Source organism: Mustela putorius, unplaced genomic scaffold, assembly GCF_011764305.1.
Source record: "Mustela putorius furo isolate JIRA1106 unplaced genomic scaffold, ASM1176430v1.1 tig00003853_pilon_pilon_pilon, whole genome shotgun sequence".
Lineage (NCBI taxonomy): Eukaryota > Metazoa > Chordata > Mammalia > Carnivora > Mustelidae > Mustela > Mustela putorius.
In genome coordinates this window covers 54095668-54116562 of record NW_025422005.1, presented here as the reverse complement: position 1 = coordinate 54116562, position 20895 = coordinate 54095668, and the positions used below count along the sequence as shown (strand labels likewise).

General features: G+C 41.2%; 1 protein-coding gene across 3 annotated transcripts in view; it reads right to left on the bottom strand.

Moving 5' to 3' along the window:
• Nucleotides 1-20895, bottom strand: part of PDE4B (phosphodiesterase 4B) — a 449163-nt gene that overhangs the window by 41365 nt on the left and 386903 nt on the right. Inside the window, exon 1 of one of the 3 annotated variants that reach the window (XM_045064683.1) lies at nucleotides 106-287. The exons of the other annotated variants lie outside the window; for them this stretch is intronic. Within the exon in view, the coding sequence (XP_044920618.1) occupies nucleotides 106-142 (37 nt within the window). The 5' untranslated portion in view covers nucleotides 143-287. Of the gene's footprint in view, nucleotides 1-105; nucleotides 288-20895 lie in introns of those variants that run through there. 3 annotated transcript variants of the gene reach the window in all.

Here is a 20895-nt window from a genome sequence, read left to right as displayed (position 1 = left end):
GGGACGGCTGGTGCCAAGTTTTCACCACCGCCCCCCCCCGCCCCCCCCCCCCGCCGCCTCCCCCCACCCCGCCCCCCCCGCGGGGATGAGGTGTCCGCGATCTACCAAGAAACTTCCTCTGAGGCAGGAGGCGGGGAACCATCTCTTAGCTGCTCATCTGCATACATGCGTCCTAAAACTAAAGGCAGAAGCAGTGAGTTTTCTCAGGCTCTCGCTGCCTTAGTCATCCTGGGGCTCTTTAGGGTGCGTGATGTCATTTCTGAGTGTTTGCAGTCTGGAGGAGAAATGAGGAAAGCCTTTTCTCATTCTGCTTTTCTTCTAAACGAAACACACACCGTCGACCACATGGGAGAGGCGGGGGGACCCAGAGTTGCGTTGGAAGGCTACAGAGTCATTCATTCCCAGGCATGTGTACATGTTGGAGGAACTTTTAACTCGGCAAGCACTGACCCACGCAAGCGAGAGGTGTAGGCTCTTCCTCCCCAATTCTGAATCCCTCCTTTAAGGAAAGGTAAGATGAGGTTTCCCTGATAGGAGAGGGTCTGAGAGAAACTGGAGTTTTACAGGAATACGTTTACTGGCCCCAGTAGGCAGCTCTTGTTATACTAAACAAAGCTTAAAACTTCTCTTCTGCAACTGCCAGGGTCACAGGGAAATTCTGAACCGGACTTTCAGGTGGAGCCTGATGTGAACACAGCAGATTTTCACTTGGATCAAAGTCTGGGGGGTGGGGGTGGGGGGGCTCTGATTTGTGGTTGTGGAACTCAGGACTTTCTGGAAATACTTCTTGGTGGTCCATTCAAAGAATATTGTTTTTAAGATCAAATGTGTTACTGGATAATAAAGCTCTTTCTGAATGGTCACAACATGTCACTCCATACCCAAACGTTTGTGAGTCTAAACTAAATACTCAAAAGACTATTGACTTAAGAACTCTATGTTAATAAACACTGAATTAACTTTATGAATGCTGGATGAATGAACGAGGAGGCTACAGACAGTGATAAAAGTCAGTCAGACTCTCCTGCATCCGTGCCTGATTTTGAGGGGAACAACAGTTACTCATTCCATCAAGCTTTCTGCCATGCAAACACACAGTAGGCACTAATAAAATTAAAAATCTTGTATGGCATTCTATTACAGAGATGATGGCATACATTCCTGTCAAATTTAGAATACATATTTCCTATGTTCACACAGAAATCTAAGGGAGACCACATACCCTTTTATTATTATTTGACATTTTCTGTGTGTGACGCTCACATTTCAAGCAGAACAGAGAATTAGCACAAGAGAGACCCCAGGGGACTGGGATTGCTTGTCCACAGATGCACACTTCTGAGAACAGATGTTTTATTTATCCCTCAAATATGCATACACCTCAGGATAATGTGGGGTTAATATTCAATATCCTGTATGTCATACTTAAAAAGCCACAAAACCACTGGAGGTGACTTCCTCCATTTTTTTTTCACACTCCTCAAAAATGTGCAGACGAGAATTGAAGTGTTTTCAGTAAAACTCATCTGAAGCCAGACTTACACATAACCTTCTTCTCCTTCCCTCCTCAGTCTTGCTGGGCTGCTTCAACGTGCAGAATCTCATGGCTTACTCGGTAGTGCGTTCCAACTGCCCCGCCCCCAGTTCCTTCCAGAGAGCACTTCTTCCCAGGAAGCTTTTCCTCAACTACCAGAACTCTCTCATCCCATCCCCAGCCTCTCATCAAAGGAAAAGTCCAAGTACTTCTCAATTACTTGGGCTTTACTACCTTGGTGTCTTCTGCATCACAATCCCCGATTTTTAGTACCTAAGATGCTCTGAGACTTTTGAATGGACTTTTGAATGGACAATGACCTTTTGAACGCAAAAGGACTGTAAGATGATCTACCCCATTTCCCTTCATGGAGAAGGAAAAAAGGGATCCAATTTCCACTCAGGGTTGACAATGGAATTATAATAATTATAGCAGCAGAAGCACTAGGAAGGAGGAGGACATTTCAAAGATCCACCAATGCACAGCTCACCTACTGTCTGTGACCCAGCACAAGCACAGGTGAGCTCCCAGAACTGGTACAGTAGTGACATGCCCGTGACCAGCCAATGCATGTGACAGGCCCTTACCCTACTGCCCTTTCTTATTGTGGTCAGCTACAGTATTTTTTTTTTTACATTTTTTTTTAACCTTTGATTTTTTTAATCTTTATTTTTTTATTTTTTATTTTTTTATGAACATATAATGTATTTTTATCCCCGGGGTACAGGTCTCTGAATCGTCAGGTTTACATACTTCACAGCACTCCCCATAGCACATACCCACCCCAATATCTATAACCCCCACCTCCTGATCCCCTGGCCCCCAGCAACCCTCAGTTCGTTTTGTAGCTACAGTATTTTTTAAGGGAAAGTTTTTCGAAGTTAGTGTGGAAGTTATTGAGGATTTGCTCCTTTTTAGATTCTTTTATTTTTTTCTTAAAGATTTTATTTATGAATGACAGAGAGAGACCACAAGAGAGGGAACACAAGCAGGGGGAGGAGAGGGAGAAGCAGACTACCCCACCCCCACCCCCACCCCCAAGCAGGGAGCCCAAAATGGGGGTGGATCCTAGGACCCTGGGATCATGACCTGAGCTGAAGGCAGATATTTAGTGACTGAGCCCCCCAGATGCCCCTCCTTTTTAGATTCTTAATATATAGTCAAGACTCTGTGTCCCATTTTAGACCCTACCGCCTACCAGATACTCGGTAAATATTCAGAGGAACAGAGACCAAAGTGCCTGCCTGAGCAGCCTGCAAATACTTGGCTACCTAGAGACTGAATGGGGAATCTGTAGACTGTGGAGAGAGCACCAGCTTTGGAGTGAGACTCATGTATTTTGAGTTTCTCTTCTACCGTTGACAGTGCGATCCTGGAGCTCAGTTTCCTACATCTTAAAATAAAGATAAGAATACTTATTTCATGAAGTTATAAAGGGATTAGAGACAGAGTATATAAAGCTTCTGGTAACGGTAGCCAGCTCTCAGTAGATGAGCAATACATAGGAGTGTAACTATTAGTGCTAATCCAGTAACCCAGAGGCCTGGCATTTGGGAGTGGGGAGGAACAGGAAGGGAGAGAGAGGACTTGTGCACCCCAAGAAGGGGTTTACAGGCCCAATCAGCTATGTAATTTGCAGGGTCCAGTGCACAATGAAAATGGGGAGAGCTCCTTGTTCAAACAGCAAGAAAAGTGCTGCTGAATGTCGGAAAGTATGAAGCTCTTTTTCTTTCTTCTGGAGTCTCTCTCTCACCTTGTCATGGTGGTCTTTTGTTTGTGTGTTTTTGTTTAAATAAACTTTTTATTTTAGAATAACTCTAGATTTGCAGAAAAGTTGCAAAGCAAATACAGAGAGTTCACAGATAACCCACCCTGAGGTTTCCCTATTGTTGACATCTTACATTATTATGGCACATTCAGCACAATTAATGCGTGGTCTGCTGTCTTTTATTTTCTCTCTGATACTGTGTTCCCTCGGGCATAAGGATACCATGAGAAGAGTGCAGAACTTCACAGGACCCCGGGCCCTGTATCTGGTGACTAGGGCAACAGACAGTTCACAAGTTATGGAGGTACCCCTAACCACCAGCTGCCAGACTGATGCTCTGGGGAAGTCAGACATTTCTCTTGCCCACAGTACTGACGCCTCACTCCACAGCAGCTAGTCAGTTCCTAAGGATGCTACAAGCTCTGCATTGAGGCATACTAGATACCTAGGTCAGGGTAGGACAAGAGGCTCCCTCCCACCAAGACATAGCCCATCTCCCCTGGTACAGATGCCAGCCCAGTCCAGGATGGCTGCTACCATGCCCCATCTGAGACTTGGCAAGTCACACATGCCCAACTCAGACCCTCTCTGCACCTGCACCCAGGGCCCCTCTGTGAGCGGATGGCAAGGATAAGGGACGCTGGATGAATTTAGGGGTGCCAGGGAATCCGGGAAACAGGTAGCTGAGAACATGTCCAGGGGAGGCAGGCAAGTGGCTGAAAAAGGGTATGAGAGCATATGAGCCAAGGCTCCAAGCCACTGGGTATACTCTATTTTCCCCTCAGACTTCACTTCCAAACACAAGATTAAAGACCAAATTATTATAAAATTCAAGACAGCAGCGAATGGCCCGGCTGGATGTGGGGCTCTCTGCACCTTGCACAGGCTGCCTGCCCGTGAAACTGGTCATTTCCTGTCTTGCAAAGATGGCTCTGAGAAGGAACAATGCTTAATGCCACAGAAGCAAGTCTCAAGGGGCTAAGAGCAGGTGATGGGACCACGTAGAGTCATGGGGTTGACTCTACATGGTCCTATCACCTGCTCTCAATGCAGAGCTTGTGGCCCTATTTGTCACAAATTTCCAAAGGCACAAGGAAAACCAACCTCCTATGTGTCCTTCCCTCTAAGAAAGTGGAAAAGGAACATTTACTTCCTCTTGTAAGTCTGGTAGGTATTGCATTTGACCCTGAGAAACAGGAAGAGAAGATGGGTAAATAATTATAGTTAATATTAATCTGGTAATAATATGTGGCATTCATAAAGCCCTCTTCCCAAAGGAGCGCCAAGCACACTACTCATTTATCCTTGCAACATCTCTGTGATAGCCACCAAAGAGGTATGATTATCTCGAATTTACCTTAAGGCACAAGCCAAGAAGTCAGAGGTTGAATTATTTAGAGCAAGATTCCTGGCAAGACCGTATCTTGGTCTATGAACTAAAGGATTCAGCTCTGCACTAAAAATGCACAAATCTCTGAAAATGCTGATTTAAAGTGGTGTCTTACCCTTGGGTATTTTCTATTTAAAAGTGTGTAACTGCTTTCTTAAATGTTGTCACCTTCTTGAGTCTCCTCTTCCGTTTTCTGCTGTATCTAACGCAGTCAGTAGCACAGGAAGGCTGTGCAGTATTTACTCTGAAGACCTGGTGTGGTTCTGGTCCTTCATCTTGCTTCAGTGGCTGACCTAAGGCAAGTTACCTAAGTGTGCTAGGACTAAATTTCGTTATCTTGAAAATGAGGGTTAAGAAGAAGACTTACCTTATTATCACACGGAAGGTACAATAGGAGAATGCACACAAAACTGTTGACATTTAAGTATTGTGCATGTTATGTCAATAGCACAGTTATTATTACAGATGGGATATAGGTACCTTAGAGAGAATTAGAGAGAAGCAAAAATTTGAAATGATAAAAATGTAAAAAGTCACATTTTTACTAAGATCTCCATTATTAAGGAGCATGTCTGTTCATATATGCACATGGAGATCATATGATACAAACTGTTGAGTTCTATTCTTTTCCTCGGTCAATGAGAGCCCCTTTTCTGTTTTAATACTTTTCCAATTCAGCTAATGGTTACCCCACATTCCAATTTCCCCAGTTTTTTCCCCCACACAAAGCCAGTAGAAGAGTGTGTGTGTGTGTGTGTGTGTGTGTGTGTGTGTAGAGAGAGAGAGAGAGTTGTTGGAAAGGACATACCCAGAGATGGGATGGGAAAGGGTAATGAGAAACCTCAGTCTGGTTACAAAGAGCTAACTCCTCATAGCCGGAAAACATGGAAATAGATTTTAGCAGTAATGAAGTTAGTGGCCCAGCTAATAACAGACCTCAAGTGCCCTAAGAGTTGGCCCCTCACTCAGGGTAGGCAAGTGCAATTTTCCCACTGATCTCTGGGAAAAGTGGAGACAGAGGCCCCTTCCACACCTGTATCATTTAAACTTTGAAACCCTAAGTGTCATAATTCTAATGCAGATGAGAACTCAGCAAGTGCGAGCATCACATTATAGCCCAAATACAATTTTTTTACACAATAACTCAATGCATTTTTTATTGCATATGATTGACATACAAAAGAGTGGTGCATGTTTAATATGTATATCTTGATGAGTCTGAAGATAAGCATACACCTGTGAAGCTGTCATCATAAACAATGACATAAACTTAACCAACACCTCTAAAAGCTTTCTCCCTCCCTCTGTGTGTGTGCATGTGTTATGAGAATAGTTAACATAGGATCTACCCTCTTAACCAATTTTTAAGTATATGATGCATTATTGTTAACTATATGCACCACACTATACAGTAATCTTTAGGACTTAACTCACTTCCATATCTGAAACTATGGACCTTTTGATCAACACCTTCCCAAGCCCCTTTCCCCCAAACCTTGGCAACTACCGTTCTACTCTCAGTTTTCATCTGTTTTATTATTTTAGATTCCTGATACTAGGGATCATTCTAAATGCAATTTTAAGATAGCTCTGTATATATCAAAAACCTATCAATCTAGTCATTCCACTTTCTACCCAAAGATAGCACACAACAAAGAAATGTAAATAACCTCTTATTTAGCTGCCTCACATAACCCAACTAACTCTTCCCAGTAGCAAAGCTGGTAGTTATTTGCAAGGTTGTGTAGTAGTTAAATTAGTCAGAACAACTCCACATGCAAAAAGGGATGACTCTAATAAATATAAATATCAAGCAAGAGAAACCAGATATTGCAAAGTGCATAAAAATGGGATTCGACATACGAAGTTCAAAGGAGGCAAAAATGAATCTACAATATCAGAAGTCAAGATACTAGTGACTGTGGAGGGCTAGTAACTGGAAGGGACTTAGCAGGGGTGGGAGGGCTTCTACAGGGACTGGTAATGGTCCATTTCTTCCTCTGACGACTAGTTACATGAATGTGTTCATTTTATGAAAACTCAATGCCTCCTAACACTTGTGATTTGCGCACTGTTCTCCATCTTTCTGATTTTCCAAGCATGCTTTCAACAGATAGTCCCATCTAGGGAAGCCCACTTGAAAAAACAAAGAACAGGATTTCTTTAAAAAAACACCCATTTCCTTTCCTTTTGTTGAACTATAGCAATGGATATCAACAGAATTCGAATAAATCCAGCACAGCTGAGAAACACCTCCTCCAAATGTTAGTTTATATTGCATACACCAGCATACTCCTATGAACTCAAAATTCACATGGCAGTCTGACCCAGACGTTCATAAATCCTGAGGGTGCCATTCCTTTATGAGCAGTGTAACCTCAGACAAGGTATCCTGGCTACGCCCCCTTCTTTACCTGTAAAACAGGAAGACGGCATAAACAGCTATGAGAATGAAGGGAAGCAACCCATGCCAGTGTTTGATACAGTGCTAGCATGTGTCAGGAAATTTTTGTTGCCCTGACCCCGTCTCCCCTATCCCCAGCCCTCTCCCTGTTTCTGGTTACTTTCCTGCAGATAGATTGCCACATATCTGATAGCTGAGTTGGGTGGAGTTTTGGCCTGGTCCTAGGGAGAGGAGCATGTGTAAGTGGCCATGAAATCCTGAAGTGTCCCTCCCACTGTCTGACCTCAGACAGACCTGCCTCTTGGTAGGGTTAGAGTTTGTTGGTGTTCACTTCTAAAATATAGATCTGGCCTGATATATCATTCTGCTTTCACTGAATCCTGACTGATAACACCAGACCAGTCAGTGGACCTTCAGCTGTAGAGAACTGTACAAGAGAGCTGATTATTTATTCACTCCACAAAATACACTGAGTATTTAGTATATGCCAAGGCTGATGTTAGGGGCTGGGTGTTACAGCGACAAACAAAACATGGTCCATTGCATTGAGTGATTATATAAGAAATGCCTTTCCCATTCTCCAGAATGGTCCATCTGTTGAAACTGGGTGCCTTAGCAGCTTCCTCCCCACCCCTGCCCACTGTCCCAAATGCATACATTGCCTTGGTGAAAATTAGAAAAATGTGCCCTCTCTTGGCAGACACAGCATTTGGGCAGAAAGCTTGGGAAGTGACGCATGGGCTGAATTTCAACTCTCCCCATCACCTGGCTGAGTACCTTTGATCAGTATCCAAACTACACCATGACCTTACGCAATGGCCCAAAGACACATGGGTTGGGGTCAAAGCAGCATGGAGCTTTCCCCCACACGACCGGGAGTGCTCTGTGAAGGCGGAACACGGAACACAGAGTTACAGAAAATCCACACTTTTAAACCCCAAAATAAAGGAAACCCTTGACATTGAAAGGAAAAGTATCCCAAGATCTTCCCTAGCTCTTAATTTTGAATACCATAATAACTGAAATAGCATTAAATAGGCTCTAGAAAATAGCTTAAAATTTGAATTTGATAGACTAATTATTACCCTTAAATAGTTTTTGTTTTTGTAGACAAAACTTCTAAAGCAAGGATTCCACAGCGGGGAAAAAAATATTAAAGAAGACCTTTATCAGGGAAACTAAGAAACCACTCTTCTGATCCTTGGAAGTGAGAAGCGTGTATTAATTGGATTCTCTGTATTCAGCTTATGACTCTATCTTTAGCCACAAGCTTCTAACCCTATAAATGTCTTCTCTAGGTTCTTTGTGCCTTGAAGTTAGCAGGCTTATTTCATTCCTCCGTTGCTCCTCACAGCGCAATATTTGTTAAAATGCAAAACAGTTTCATACATATGGAAATCAGCCTCTTTATTTCAAGGTGTTAAGTTGTGGCTATTGGCCTATTTATTTAGTGGTCTTGGATATGACCTTTTCCCTTTTACTAGCAATACTTTTCTTTTCATTTTAAGTTCTTATGTCCAAAGGTATTTCTTTTCTTCTGATGAATATGTGATAAATGAAATCTACCTGGGTTGGAGTGCAACATTTCGAGAAAGCATGTTGCATAAACCTTGAGTAAACTATTCTTAGAACAAATCACAGAAACTGGAAGACATTTATACATTCTGTAACACAGTTCTTCCAAAGGCAGCTTGTAAGCCCTATGCGGCCTTTCTCTAGGCAGGACTTTGTCAATGTGTCTTTATAAATATGGAACTTTGCAATTGCATATGACAGGGATTTCACTGTGGGTGGATTCGTAGAAGAGGAGGTTCACAGCCCTCAAGAGAAATAACAGTGAAAAGTAGGTCATTTTGATGCCAGTTTCTTTAGCAAACTCCTCTAAGACTACAAGTTCAAAAAAAACCCTCCAGTCACAACTAGCTTTTGCACATATAACTTGACAGTTTACCAAGTACTTTCACAGGCAAATCTTAGTTTTTCCTTGAAAAATAAATCCCATGAGATAGAAATTATTTTTTGTCATAATTAGAAATTTAATATATGCACAAGTGATATATTTCCATTCCTTCCCCAATCAAAAATATCAATGATCATTCATCAGAAGATACTTTTAAGGGACTGAAAAGAAGAGATAGAAATTTTTATTATGCATTATTAAAATCTTCCATTGTGCATGTGAGGAAGTTGAGGCTTGTTGGTGTTTAATGATTTGCTCAATCATCCAATGAGAGAGAGAGATGATTTGAGAAATAGAGAGGAAGGATGGAGGGAGGAAGGGAACCTAACTTCTCTGATTTTAATTAAATTCCATGGTAATTTTTACTAAGCCATGGGGCCTGTTATAAACAAATGGTCCAACTTTTTCTTTCACCCAGGTGGGCTTAGGGCAAAATTGTTGTTTGGATGCACCAGCCTCAACCTCTGTTGCCTTCTGCCCTACCTCCCCCTCTTCCAATGTCCTTCCCCTTATGGAGGCCTGCTCTTCAGAAGGACTCTGACTTTGGCATTTGCTTACTAATGGGAATCTGTACTCATCTAGACAATAACATGCATCATCAGTGGGAAAAAGTGCTCAAGGAACTTCACTGTCTGCCTATGTTAGTGTTAAAGACCAGCGACACAAGAAATTGATCAAAGTTGAAGGTAAGTTGCTATCCAAATATTTTTCTAATACATTAAATATATGCAAGAGATATTTATGAAGAATATATAATAGTGGTTAAAAGCTTGATCTCTGGAACCAGACTGCCAGGACTCATATTCCAATATCACCACTTAATGTTACCTAACAGTAAAGAAGTTACTTAACTTCTCTATGCCTTAGTTTCCTCCCCACTGTGATGAGAATAAAAACAGTAACTCTATAATAGATTGTAGTATTTAATTAGTAAATAAATGTAAAATGCTTAGGACAGCATGTACTGGATAAATATTGACTATTTCTTGTTTGTTGGACATGACATAATAAAAAAAAATGTTTTGAGTAGATTTGACACACAATTAGTTTTAGGTGCACAACACAGTGATTCAACTTCTCTAAAGCTTATGCTATGCTCACCACAAATGCAACTATCATCTGTCAGCATAAACACAATTACAGTATCATCCGTCACATTCCTTATGCTGTGCCTTTTGTTCCTGTGATTTACTCATTCCATAACTGGAAGCCTGTGTCTCCTATTCCCCTTCACCCATTTTGCCCCTCCTCCTAACCGCCATCTCCTGAAACCATTTTATTCCCTATTATTTACAGGTTTGATTCTGGGTTTTGTTTGTTTATTAATTTGTTCTTTTAGATCCCGATATGAGTGAAATCATATGGTATTTGTCTTTCTAAATCTGACTTATTTCACTTAGCATAATACACTCTAGGAACATCGATGTCATTGCAAATGGTAACGCATCTTTTTTTATGGCTGTGTAATATATATGTCTATATATTATGTAATATATATGTATATGTCTGTATATACACACATATACACACATACACAATATATGCTATATACGCTATTATAAATGTCCACCTATATACATATATATATATATACACACAAACATATATGCACATACCAACATATATACACACCATATTAATGAATAGATTTTTTGAGTGCCTATTATATCTTAGGCTCAGCAGGAAACTCTGAGGATATAGCGGTAAATTTTACAGACATTGTTTTTGCTTATTTTAAACCTATATTCTAGCAGAAATAGACAATTACACAAGAACTTACTTAATTAAAATTGAGAAAGGAGCTAGTAAGAAGTGTAGATTGTCCTAAGAATTTGCCACAGGGATAACAGGGGACCCAAAAATCTGAGGAGCGGGGATGTGACAGAGGGAGTTCAGGGTAGTTGTGCCTTGGAAGGTTATGAGATTCAAAGGAGTAAGAATTGGGTACAGGGGCATCTGGGTGGCTCAGTCGGTTGCACGTCCGACTCTTGGGTTTCAGCTCAGGTTGTGATCTTGGGGTCTCGGGATTGAGTGCTCTGTAGGTGAGGAGTCTGCTTCAGATTCTCTCCCTCTGTCCTTCCCCCAGCTCTGTCTCTCTCTCTCTCTCATTCAGTCATAAATAAATAAATATTTTAAAACAAAACAAAACAAAACAAAACCCCCTTGGGTACAAATAGGAAAGAACATTCTAGACAGGGATAACAGCAGGGTAAGCTTACTGAACTGAGAGCAGTACCTGGCAGGAACACAGAGAGAAAAAGAATAGTATGGGAAGTTTAGATCAGGTTGTACACAGCCAAGGAAGGCCATGGAGAGGACTTTGGACTTCATTCTGAAATCAATGGGAAACCTTTTTGGAGCTTTATCAAAGGAGTGGCCTAGCCAAATTTGCATTTTAAAAAGATTCGTCCACTTGCAATTTGAAGAATAAACTTGAAGGCAGGAAAGGAGGCCAGCTAAATTGTACTTAAAAACTCAGGGTCTGGAGGAAGACAAATAGGAGTTTGATTTCTGGCCCTGCCATTTGTTTTATTAGCAGTGTGAACCTGGACAAGTTACTTCATTTCTTTAAGCCTTAATTTCCTCATCCTTCCCACAGCTTTGTATATCTTTCCCACCAAGTTGTATGTGGAGTAAATGAAATATCCACATCAAAACACGTAGCATAGTACCCAGCACCTAGTAAAGTATTCATGCCAGTTGCTAGTAGCATTATTATTTATTTTATTGCAGAAACCTATGCAGGAGCTGCTGTGCCTAGAGTTACAGAGCCATGGAGAAGGAGTCAGGTAAATAGGCTTGAGATGCTCACAAGCCGAAACCAGACAGCCTCTAGGAGGATGGTATTTGGCTGGTGACCAAAACTCCCAGTCACTTCGGCTTTACAGGTCCTGAATGTGATTTTTGTCAGTGTGATTTGACTTTGTTCTGTTTATATTAGTCCAATTCACAAGAAATTGAGAAGAGACCAAACAATTTAGAGAGAGTAATAATTTGGGGGAGTTTTTCATGTCATCTAGTCATTCCACATTCCTTGACATGGGAGACCAATGTCTATTCATAAGATTGCTTGGTAAGCACAAAATCAGTGCGGGGAGGTGGGGGGATGTGAATTGGATGATTATGTCACTTTCCTCAAGTCTGAAGTATTCAACTCTACTACTGAGGTAGACTGCAGTTTTTTCTACTCTCTCTGAAGTGCCCTTCCCAGCTTTATTCACCTGGCTAATTTTTACTTCTCTTTTAGGATTCAGTCCAGAGATATCGCTTACAAGTTTTTCTAAATATTTTGAGGTTGGATTAAACTCCCTTCCCTTTATTTCCAACTGACCATATTTCATTTAAATTATTTCTCTTGGTTTATCACACCCACTCGATAACCTTCTTGAGAGAAGGGAACATATCTTTTTGCCTGATCTTTTATGCAGGACAGCATCTATCATCTAGTAAAAGCTCAAAAAATATTGTTTGCCCTGTTGACTTGCCCAACATACCAATAGATGAAATATCGATTAACCCAAAGGAATGGGGCCTCTGTTATTGAACAGTGTCAGAGAAACAATGTCAGGAATTGTTGTTCTTGGTATACTTTCTTTTTTATTAGTCATCAAACGAACCACCCTTTTTACTGATTTATTCCAAGTTACCACAATTAATGGGCTCTACATTTCTTTTGCATTCATATCTTGATTAGATGTCTAGGTTGGTTAAGTTTTTGTTTTTTGTTTTTTTAAAGTAGGCTCCAAGCCCAACATGGTGCTTGAACTCATGACTCTGAGATTAAGAGTCACATGTTCTACCAACTGAACCAGCTAGGTGTCCCTTGGCTGGCTAGTTTTAATATGGGGGACATCTAAGGAGACTTCTGCAAAATCACATGAAGAACTTGTTATTTGACTCTCACTGCAGAGCTGTGAGAGCTCCTTACTGAAGGTCTCTGCATCAAGCGATACTAGAATTCCAAATATTTTGACAACTGTCATAAGAAAGATACAAGTAAGTTTAGAGGCAGCACAGAAAGATCTTAAAGACATAGGAGAAAGGGAGATCAAGAGAGATTTGGCTGGGTAAAAAAAGAATGAATGGAATTTTGAGAGAGGAAAAAATGAGGTAAAGCAATGAACAGTATGAATAAAGGTTTAAAATTAGAAATGCACTACACCACTTTGTTCTGTATGGGGAGATCAAATACAACAGTCCTATTTGGTTAGAACATTGGGTTTTTAGTAAGGGAGCAGAGTGGAATAAATTTGTAAAAGTAGGGTGGTCAAGGCAATCTTGAAGAACTTTTTATGCTAGACTAAGGTATCTGACTTTACTTGTCAGGGAATGAAGAGTTATTGAAAATTGTTCAACAGAAGAATGGCACACACAAAGTAGTTTATAAATATCTTAATACTGTTTTACAGTTGTGCAATGCTGTGCAGTTATAGATTCCTTTCATATGTATACTCTCTTTCAATCTTCACCACAGCTTATGAGAGATGCATTATTCTCTCTATTTTATAGAGGAAGAGACTGATGTCTAGGGAGATTTAGTGTCTCACTCCAAATCCAGAATGCAGAACCTAGAGACTTGAATCTAGGCTTTCTGACTCTAAGTTCAGTGTTCTTGCTATTACAAGGATGCCTATATGAAAATGAATTATTGATCTGATAGCAGTAAATTATAAGGGCTATAGGATAGAATAAAGAATAAGCACTTGATAAATTATTAATTTCAGGAAAAGTTAGGACTTAAGAAGAAATGGGGTCCCAAACTAGGGTGTTATCAGAGGGAGTGGAAGGGTTATTTATACCTTAACCCTGTTTTTGGCTGGAGTATGAAGGTTGTCAAAGGAATTTCAAGAATAGGGAGTAGAAGAGTAGAAGCAAAGGTTTTTGCCATTAGGAGTAAATATGGTAGGTGGAGAATGAAAGAGGGCTAGAAATTTTCCTGGCTCTCAGGACGTTATTAGCCAAATCTCTTCCAGCTATCTATAGGAAAGCTCCATTCACCTGGTGCTCTCCTGGGTGATTTCTCACCCAGGACTTGGGGAACTTCACCGAGTGAGGATGCATTGCATTTGACAGTCAAGTGTTGTAGAGAGCAGAAAGACTCCATATAGTCTTTCTAGTTGACAAAGCACTTTCAATTTTGCTCATTTTTTTCCACAAACAAAGCCATGAAAGTCATCTCCATATTTACAAATGAAATCATTGAGGCTCATCAAGGCAAAGGGACTTGCTTTAGAATCTGGAATTTCTGTCTTGTCCAACATGGAAGTTACTAGCCATGTGGGGCTGCTGAGCACTAACACTTGGCTGGTCCGATGTGATATGATGTAACTAGTCAGTGTGCATGGGTAATATACACACTGGATTACACGGACTTCGGGTGAAAAAAAATTGATGCAAAATAGCTCAGTAAATTTTCATATTTGGTTATATGTAGAAATTACAATATTGTAGATCTTATTAAGTAAAGAACATTATTAAAGCTAATTGCATCTGTTTCTTTTTATGCATTCAGTAGAAAATTTAAACCTATCTATGTGACTGGCGCTATATTTCTGTTGGACAGCACTGTTACAGATCACAGCCTATAGCTAGGACTTGAACACACCAACATTCATAACCCCACAGATGCTTGTCTTAAGAGAGGTAGTAATAATGATTATAGTTAACATTCATTGAGTACCAGCTGCATTTTCTAAGCACTTTACATTCATGAACTGATTTTATCTTCATCAAAATTTCATGACCTGAGTCTTATTTTATATGTAATAGATCATTTTATTTTACAGATAAAAACACACTACACACTACACTACAGCAATTCAGTAACTTTCCCAGGGTCACAGATTTAGTAGAGTCCAAATTCAAACTTAGGCAGTCTACCTCCAGTGCCATTAGGAATGCCTCCGTGACTGCCTCTGTTTGCTAAATTCCTGGGAGACATTGGGATGGGCTTCATTTTATTTTAATCTGAGAGACTTTGTATATTATCTCATTTAATTTTTGCAATAACCCCATTAAGTAGTTATTATTCCCATTTTATAGGTGAGCAAACTGAGGCCTTAGGGTTTACACAGTCTGCCCAAAGTTATACTGGATCCATGATGGAACTCAGTTTCTAATCCAGCCTCAATCTAACGTTGCTACTTGACCATGATTCGGGTCTCCTGGGGGTGATCCCCAGGCTAAACCTTGAAGTACTGACACAGTCTCTCTCCAGGGTAGCCACTGGCAGTTTATACCGTTTAGAATTGGTCCAGATGACCCCCATTCTCAGCCAAGTTTGGTAATAACCACCCTATCTGAGTCTCATTTGCAGTAATTTTTTTTCCCCTATAAGTTCTTCCACCTCAAACTCTCCTGGGATCTGATGAGAAACATTTTTTTTTTTTAAAGTGGAGGAAGGAAGGGAGGGAGGGAGGGGGAAAGAAAGCAAAGAAAAGCAAAGAAAGAGAAAGAGACCAAACAAAACCAAAGGAAACTAAACGAAACACATAAAAACAGTATTCCCCTCAGGCAGTCACCAGTAGAGGTGACTGTTGATTTCAGCAGGGTCCCTGCTTCTTCCAAATCTCATCATCATCTACCCCCAGATGCGGGCCCAGTGATTTAATTAAACAGAGATAATCACAGATTTCAGAGATAAAACAGCTGGTCCTCTTGATGACACTCTTAGAAGCATCTAAGCAGCCCAGGGCTGTGTCTGAAATGAGACAGGTGGGAATGTGGAGAGTGCAGGTGTGGTGGGGGTGGGAGGAAGAAACAGAGACCGAGTCTTGCAGGCTCTCCAGGTGATTTATGGAGTTCTGGATGTGAAGGAAGACACAGAATGAATAAACTCAAGCAGTTCCATTGAGGATGGGGTCTGTGCATGGTGTGTGTGGGAAGAAAGATGAATAGCATGATTTTCGCAGCCTTGTTTGCAGGTAGACGAGCTGTTGTTTTCTGTGACAGGTTCAGAACTTCCAACTAGCATGCCTCAAAATACAAAATCAGGTCGCAGGTTTCATGGCAACCCAACTTGACACAGCAGCAAACAAAAACGGAGAATATAGAAGAAGTCAACCCCGTATGGCACAGGCAGCTCGGCTTCCTTTGGCTGGTTTCTCCTGATTTAGCAGTACTTCCGCTCTTGCCCTAATTTCCCCTGGTTTGTGAACTACGTCACTTCACTGAACTCAACTCCAGACTGCAGAAAAACAAAATTTTGTATTTCAGCAATGGTTTTCTTGGCATCTCTACTGAAGAGTCTCACTTAATTCTAACGTTCCCTTTCTATCTTTGAAGGATGGTAGCTATAAGCTGGGCTTACTCTCTCTGCTTCTCCCTTTCCAACGCAGTGTCTAGTACAGTATAATGCAGTGTCTGTTAAACCGTGATTAAAGATTTCAGTGTTTGGTTTAAACCAATATTTACCAGTGAAATCCCGCCAACATAAATGTGCAGGCAAGGTAAAAAATATTGGCTTAAATCAATCTCCCCCCTGAACACACACATACAGACAAGGACTGTAAATGTTTTATGTGTCACTTCTGACATTCTGGTCTCTTTTCTCTAGCTTCACACATGTATCCATTTAACGCAGATTCAGAGCAGCATAACCTAGATAATAGGTTCCGATAGTGATTTTTTTTAAAAGTTGCTTTTCTAGCCAAGGTTTGTTGTTGTTTAATTTGTTTTGTTTTGTTTTGTTTTTGGTATGGTGGTTCTTCTGGCACTTACCACCCATCACTGTGTCATCTCGTTTAAAAAGTTTCCTTGAATTATGAGACTTCGTATTATTCGAAATAAGAGCAAACGAGGGAATGATGATCTTTTCCAACGTAGCTTACACTACCCAAGCTTACTGTGGAACCATACAACAGGCATTTTGAGATTAAGTCAGTCTAGTTGAGGGATTACTTTAATTTAGCTAACATTTACTGAATCAAACTTACTGACTGATTGAATTTACTGAATGAATGAATGACTGCTACACTTTGAATGAATTTCAAATCGTTGTAGCTTGGATTAGAAGTTATTTTTCTGAAACTGAATAACCCAGGCAGCCAGCAGACAGAAGGCCCCAGCTGGCACCTGGTGGCCTCAGGAGAACTGGGGAGGGTGGAGTACGAGGGAGTTTTACATGGCCAAGGCTCAGGACCAAGCCCTCAGTGAAAACTTTGAATTGCAGTTCCCATACCACACTTCCTCTTAGGGAGGGAGGGCCGGGTCTGAGATGAGGAAGGCGGAATGACTCATCTACAAAAAAGGCCACTGAAATTTACTAATGGCAAACCCTGAACAGTACCTGGCACACAACAGGCACTTAATAAATACTAGCCTTATATATAGGCAAAATCAAATGCAATAACCACCATCACATGGGTGCAGTTGAGGGTGGAATGTTCCAGTCAGGATATAGGGGCAAGAGCAATCCTATGTCTAGTAGTGATAAAAATCCCTTTGGTTTTTAACTCCAGATGCTCACGAGCCTGCACGCCAAAAACCAAAGGACCATGGGAAGGACAGATAAGACAGATGTTGTTAATGATAGCAGTAATCAATTGAGAATCGGCCTGAAGAGAATATTCTAATCTTCCAAAGAACATTATGAAGTAGATTGCATTATCATTAATGTATAGAAGACAGAACAGGCCAGAACGGAGATGGGAAATGAGGCTGGAAAGGTGGCCTGGGCATATGGACTTAATGGCAGGCCCCAGTGGGGAATACACAGAAGTACAAGACATAGTCATTGCCATCCTCAGGGTATGTGTGGGAGGGGAGCAGGGAGACACAGACACAGAAGGAAAACATCAAGGGCACACCATGGGCTGGGGATTGGACCAGTGGAGAAGAACTGGGAGCGGCAAAGGTGGGCTGTACTATGAACAGAACAGTGGTTAATAAATATTGGTGGCAGTGCACTGAACTTCATTAAGAGCCAGGTAAAGGTCATCATAGAAGGAAATACATGGGGTCCATGCTGAAATGCAAAGCAATGGGGAGACATGTCTTACCGAGAAGGCGGGTGTTGAAGAAAAATGGCTCGAGAGTCAGAGTGGGTCTAATTATGAAGCAAAGCCGAGGAGTCTGGACTCCTGAAGATTCTTGAGCAGAGGAAATGCATGAGGAAAGTGGGGATTTAGGACAATTAGGCCAACAATTAGGCCAACCAATCAGATGGTTCTCAATGGGACGAAGCTCAAGTTAGGGACCCCAGGAAGACCCTAGGACAGGGATTTAAGTTTAAAACAATGCAAGCTAGAATAGAAGGTGACAACAGGAGGGAAGAAAAGAGTTAAATTCTAAGTAATGCCTGGAAGAAAACAGATGTATCTTCATAAGAGATGGTATATAGGAGACTAGGGAGAAGAAGGTGTCCAAAATGGTCACCAAGGTTTCTCATCTTATAATGAGACATTAAGAACAGAACCATGAACAAATGTGAGGGATCTGGAGGAGGGGGAGGGAGAAACATTAAGACCACCCTGAGTTTGGTGTGATTCCCATATGGCTACCAGGATTTGGGATGGGTCTCTAGTGAATGGTCAGAGCTTCAGGTATGGATTACGACAAGGATTACAGGTTAGGGACTGTGAGAACATACTACCTGGACATGGCTCTTGAGGGCATGTGTCTATCTTCTAATTGGTTCCTGGAGAAAGGTTAATATCAAATTCATAATTCCCCCAGATTATCTCACCAACTCCTTATTTTCCTCCACTCCCTCCTACCCATTTCCTTAGTACCCAGTTGCCACACAGTCAAAGCAATGCCACGTGTGATACACGTCTTGGGTGATTTCCAGCTCTGCAGGACACAAACTTAAGGCAGGGGATTTCTTTATCCCTAGCATCAGCAAGGAACTAGGCCAAATTTTCCATAGTGGAGAGAACCCTTATAGCTGGAAGGATCTTAGAGACCCAGCTCCATGGTTATAGGCAAAGAGACAAAGGCTAGGAGAAGAGAACTGACATCTCCAAGATCATCCAGTCTCCATGTAACATTGGAGACCAATTCTGAATTTTTATAGAATGTGTTGTTATTGCCACTATATTGTGCCTCACCTCTGACTAGCAATATTTAAAGTACTATTCAATTAGACCAATATTTATTGGATACATAATACATCAGCCTCTATGCTAGGCACAGGGACTACCAAGAAGGATAAATAGAGCAGTCATTGCCACCAAGGCACTAATAATCTCCAAACACTATTTTGAGAATAGGTATAATTACTTCTCCTTGGGTAGGGGTATTGAGGAAGGCTTCTTGGAGGTAATTATGCCTTGAGAGGGTTTTAAAGGATGAATAGGAGCTTGCCTGGCAGGAGATAGAAAAAGAAGGTAAATGCATTCTAAGCAAAGGGATCAGTATGTATCAAAGCCAAGAGACAACACAGAATAGTGCTTGGAATTACCCTAAGGGTTCAGTAGTTTTGTGGCATTGAGGGGAAGAAGAACAGGAGAGGCAGGCTAGGGGAGGTAGGTACACGAGTGGAAAACAGGAAGAAGATATCCAGAAGTTCCCTGAGTGATGTTCTATAGAGGTATAGTCAAATCAGAGATAGATGCGGTGCTACAGAGAAAAGTCAGTAAACTTTTAAAAAGGCCAGAGAGCAATCCTTTTAGGTCCCTAGGCCATCTGGTCTCCATGGCAAATATTCAAGCTGCCCTTTAAGCATGAAAGCAGCCACAGACAATGCATAAATAAATGCACGTGGCTGGGTTCCAATGAATGGATAAAGAAGATGTGGTATATTTACACAATGGAATACTATGCAGCCATCAAAAGAAATGAAATCTTGCCATTTGCGACAACATGGATGGAACTAGAGCGTATCATGCTTAGCGAAATAAGTCAAGCAGAGAAAGACAACTATCATATGATCTCCCTGATATGAGGAAGTGGTGATGCAACATGGGGGCTTAAGTGTGTAGGAGAAGAATCAATGAAACAAGATGGGATTGGGAGGGAGACAAACCATAAGTGACTCTTAATCTTACAAAACAAACTGAGGGTTGCTGGGGGGAGGGGGATTGAGAGAAGGGGGGGTGGGGTTATGGACATTGGGGAGGGTATGTGCTTTGGTGAGTGCTGTGAAGTGTGTAAACCTGGCGATTCACAGACCTGTACCCCTGGGGATATAAATACATGTTTATAAAAAATAAAAAATTAAAAAAAAAACAACTTTATTTACAAAAACAAGTGGCTGGCCATGGGCCATATTTGCCAAACACTGCTACACAGACATCCTGAGATCTTGACGTCACTCTCAATACTTGTGGTAGACAGAACAATGGCCTCTCAAAGACGGGTTCCTGATAACCCTTGCAACCTGTGAATATGTTATCTCCCGTGGCAAAGGAGAATTAAGGTAGCAGAGAATTAAGGTTGCTTATGAGCTAATATCAAAATAAGGAGATTGCTCTGGATTATCCCCAAAGACCCAGTGTATAAAGGTCTTTGTGGAAGAGGGAAGCAGGTGTGTCAGTGTCAGAGTGATGGAATGTGAGAAAGTCAACCAGCCATTGTTGGCTTTGAATATGGAATAGGGCCAAGAGCCAAGGAATGTAGGCAGCCTCTGGAAGCTGGAAGAAGGCAAGAAAATGGATTTTCCTCTAGAACCTCCAGAAAGGAACGGCCTTGCCAAAACCTTGATTTGTATTGTTTTAAGCCACGAAGTTTGTGCAATTAGTTAAAACAGCAATAGAAGACATTCTGACTGGAAAAAAAAAAAAAAAAAAAAAAAAAACAACAGCAATAGAAGACTAATATAATACCCACGTGAGCTAAACCTTCTAAACACTGTGGAGAAAGCCGAGCCTCCAGAGTTAAGAATGCAGGCTTAACATCC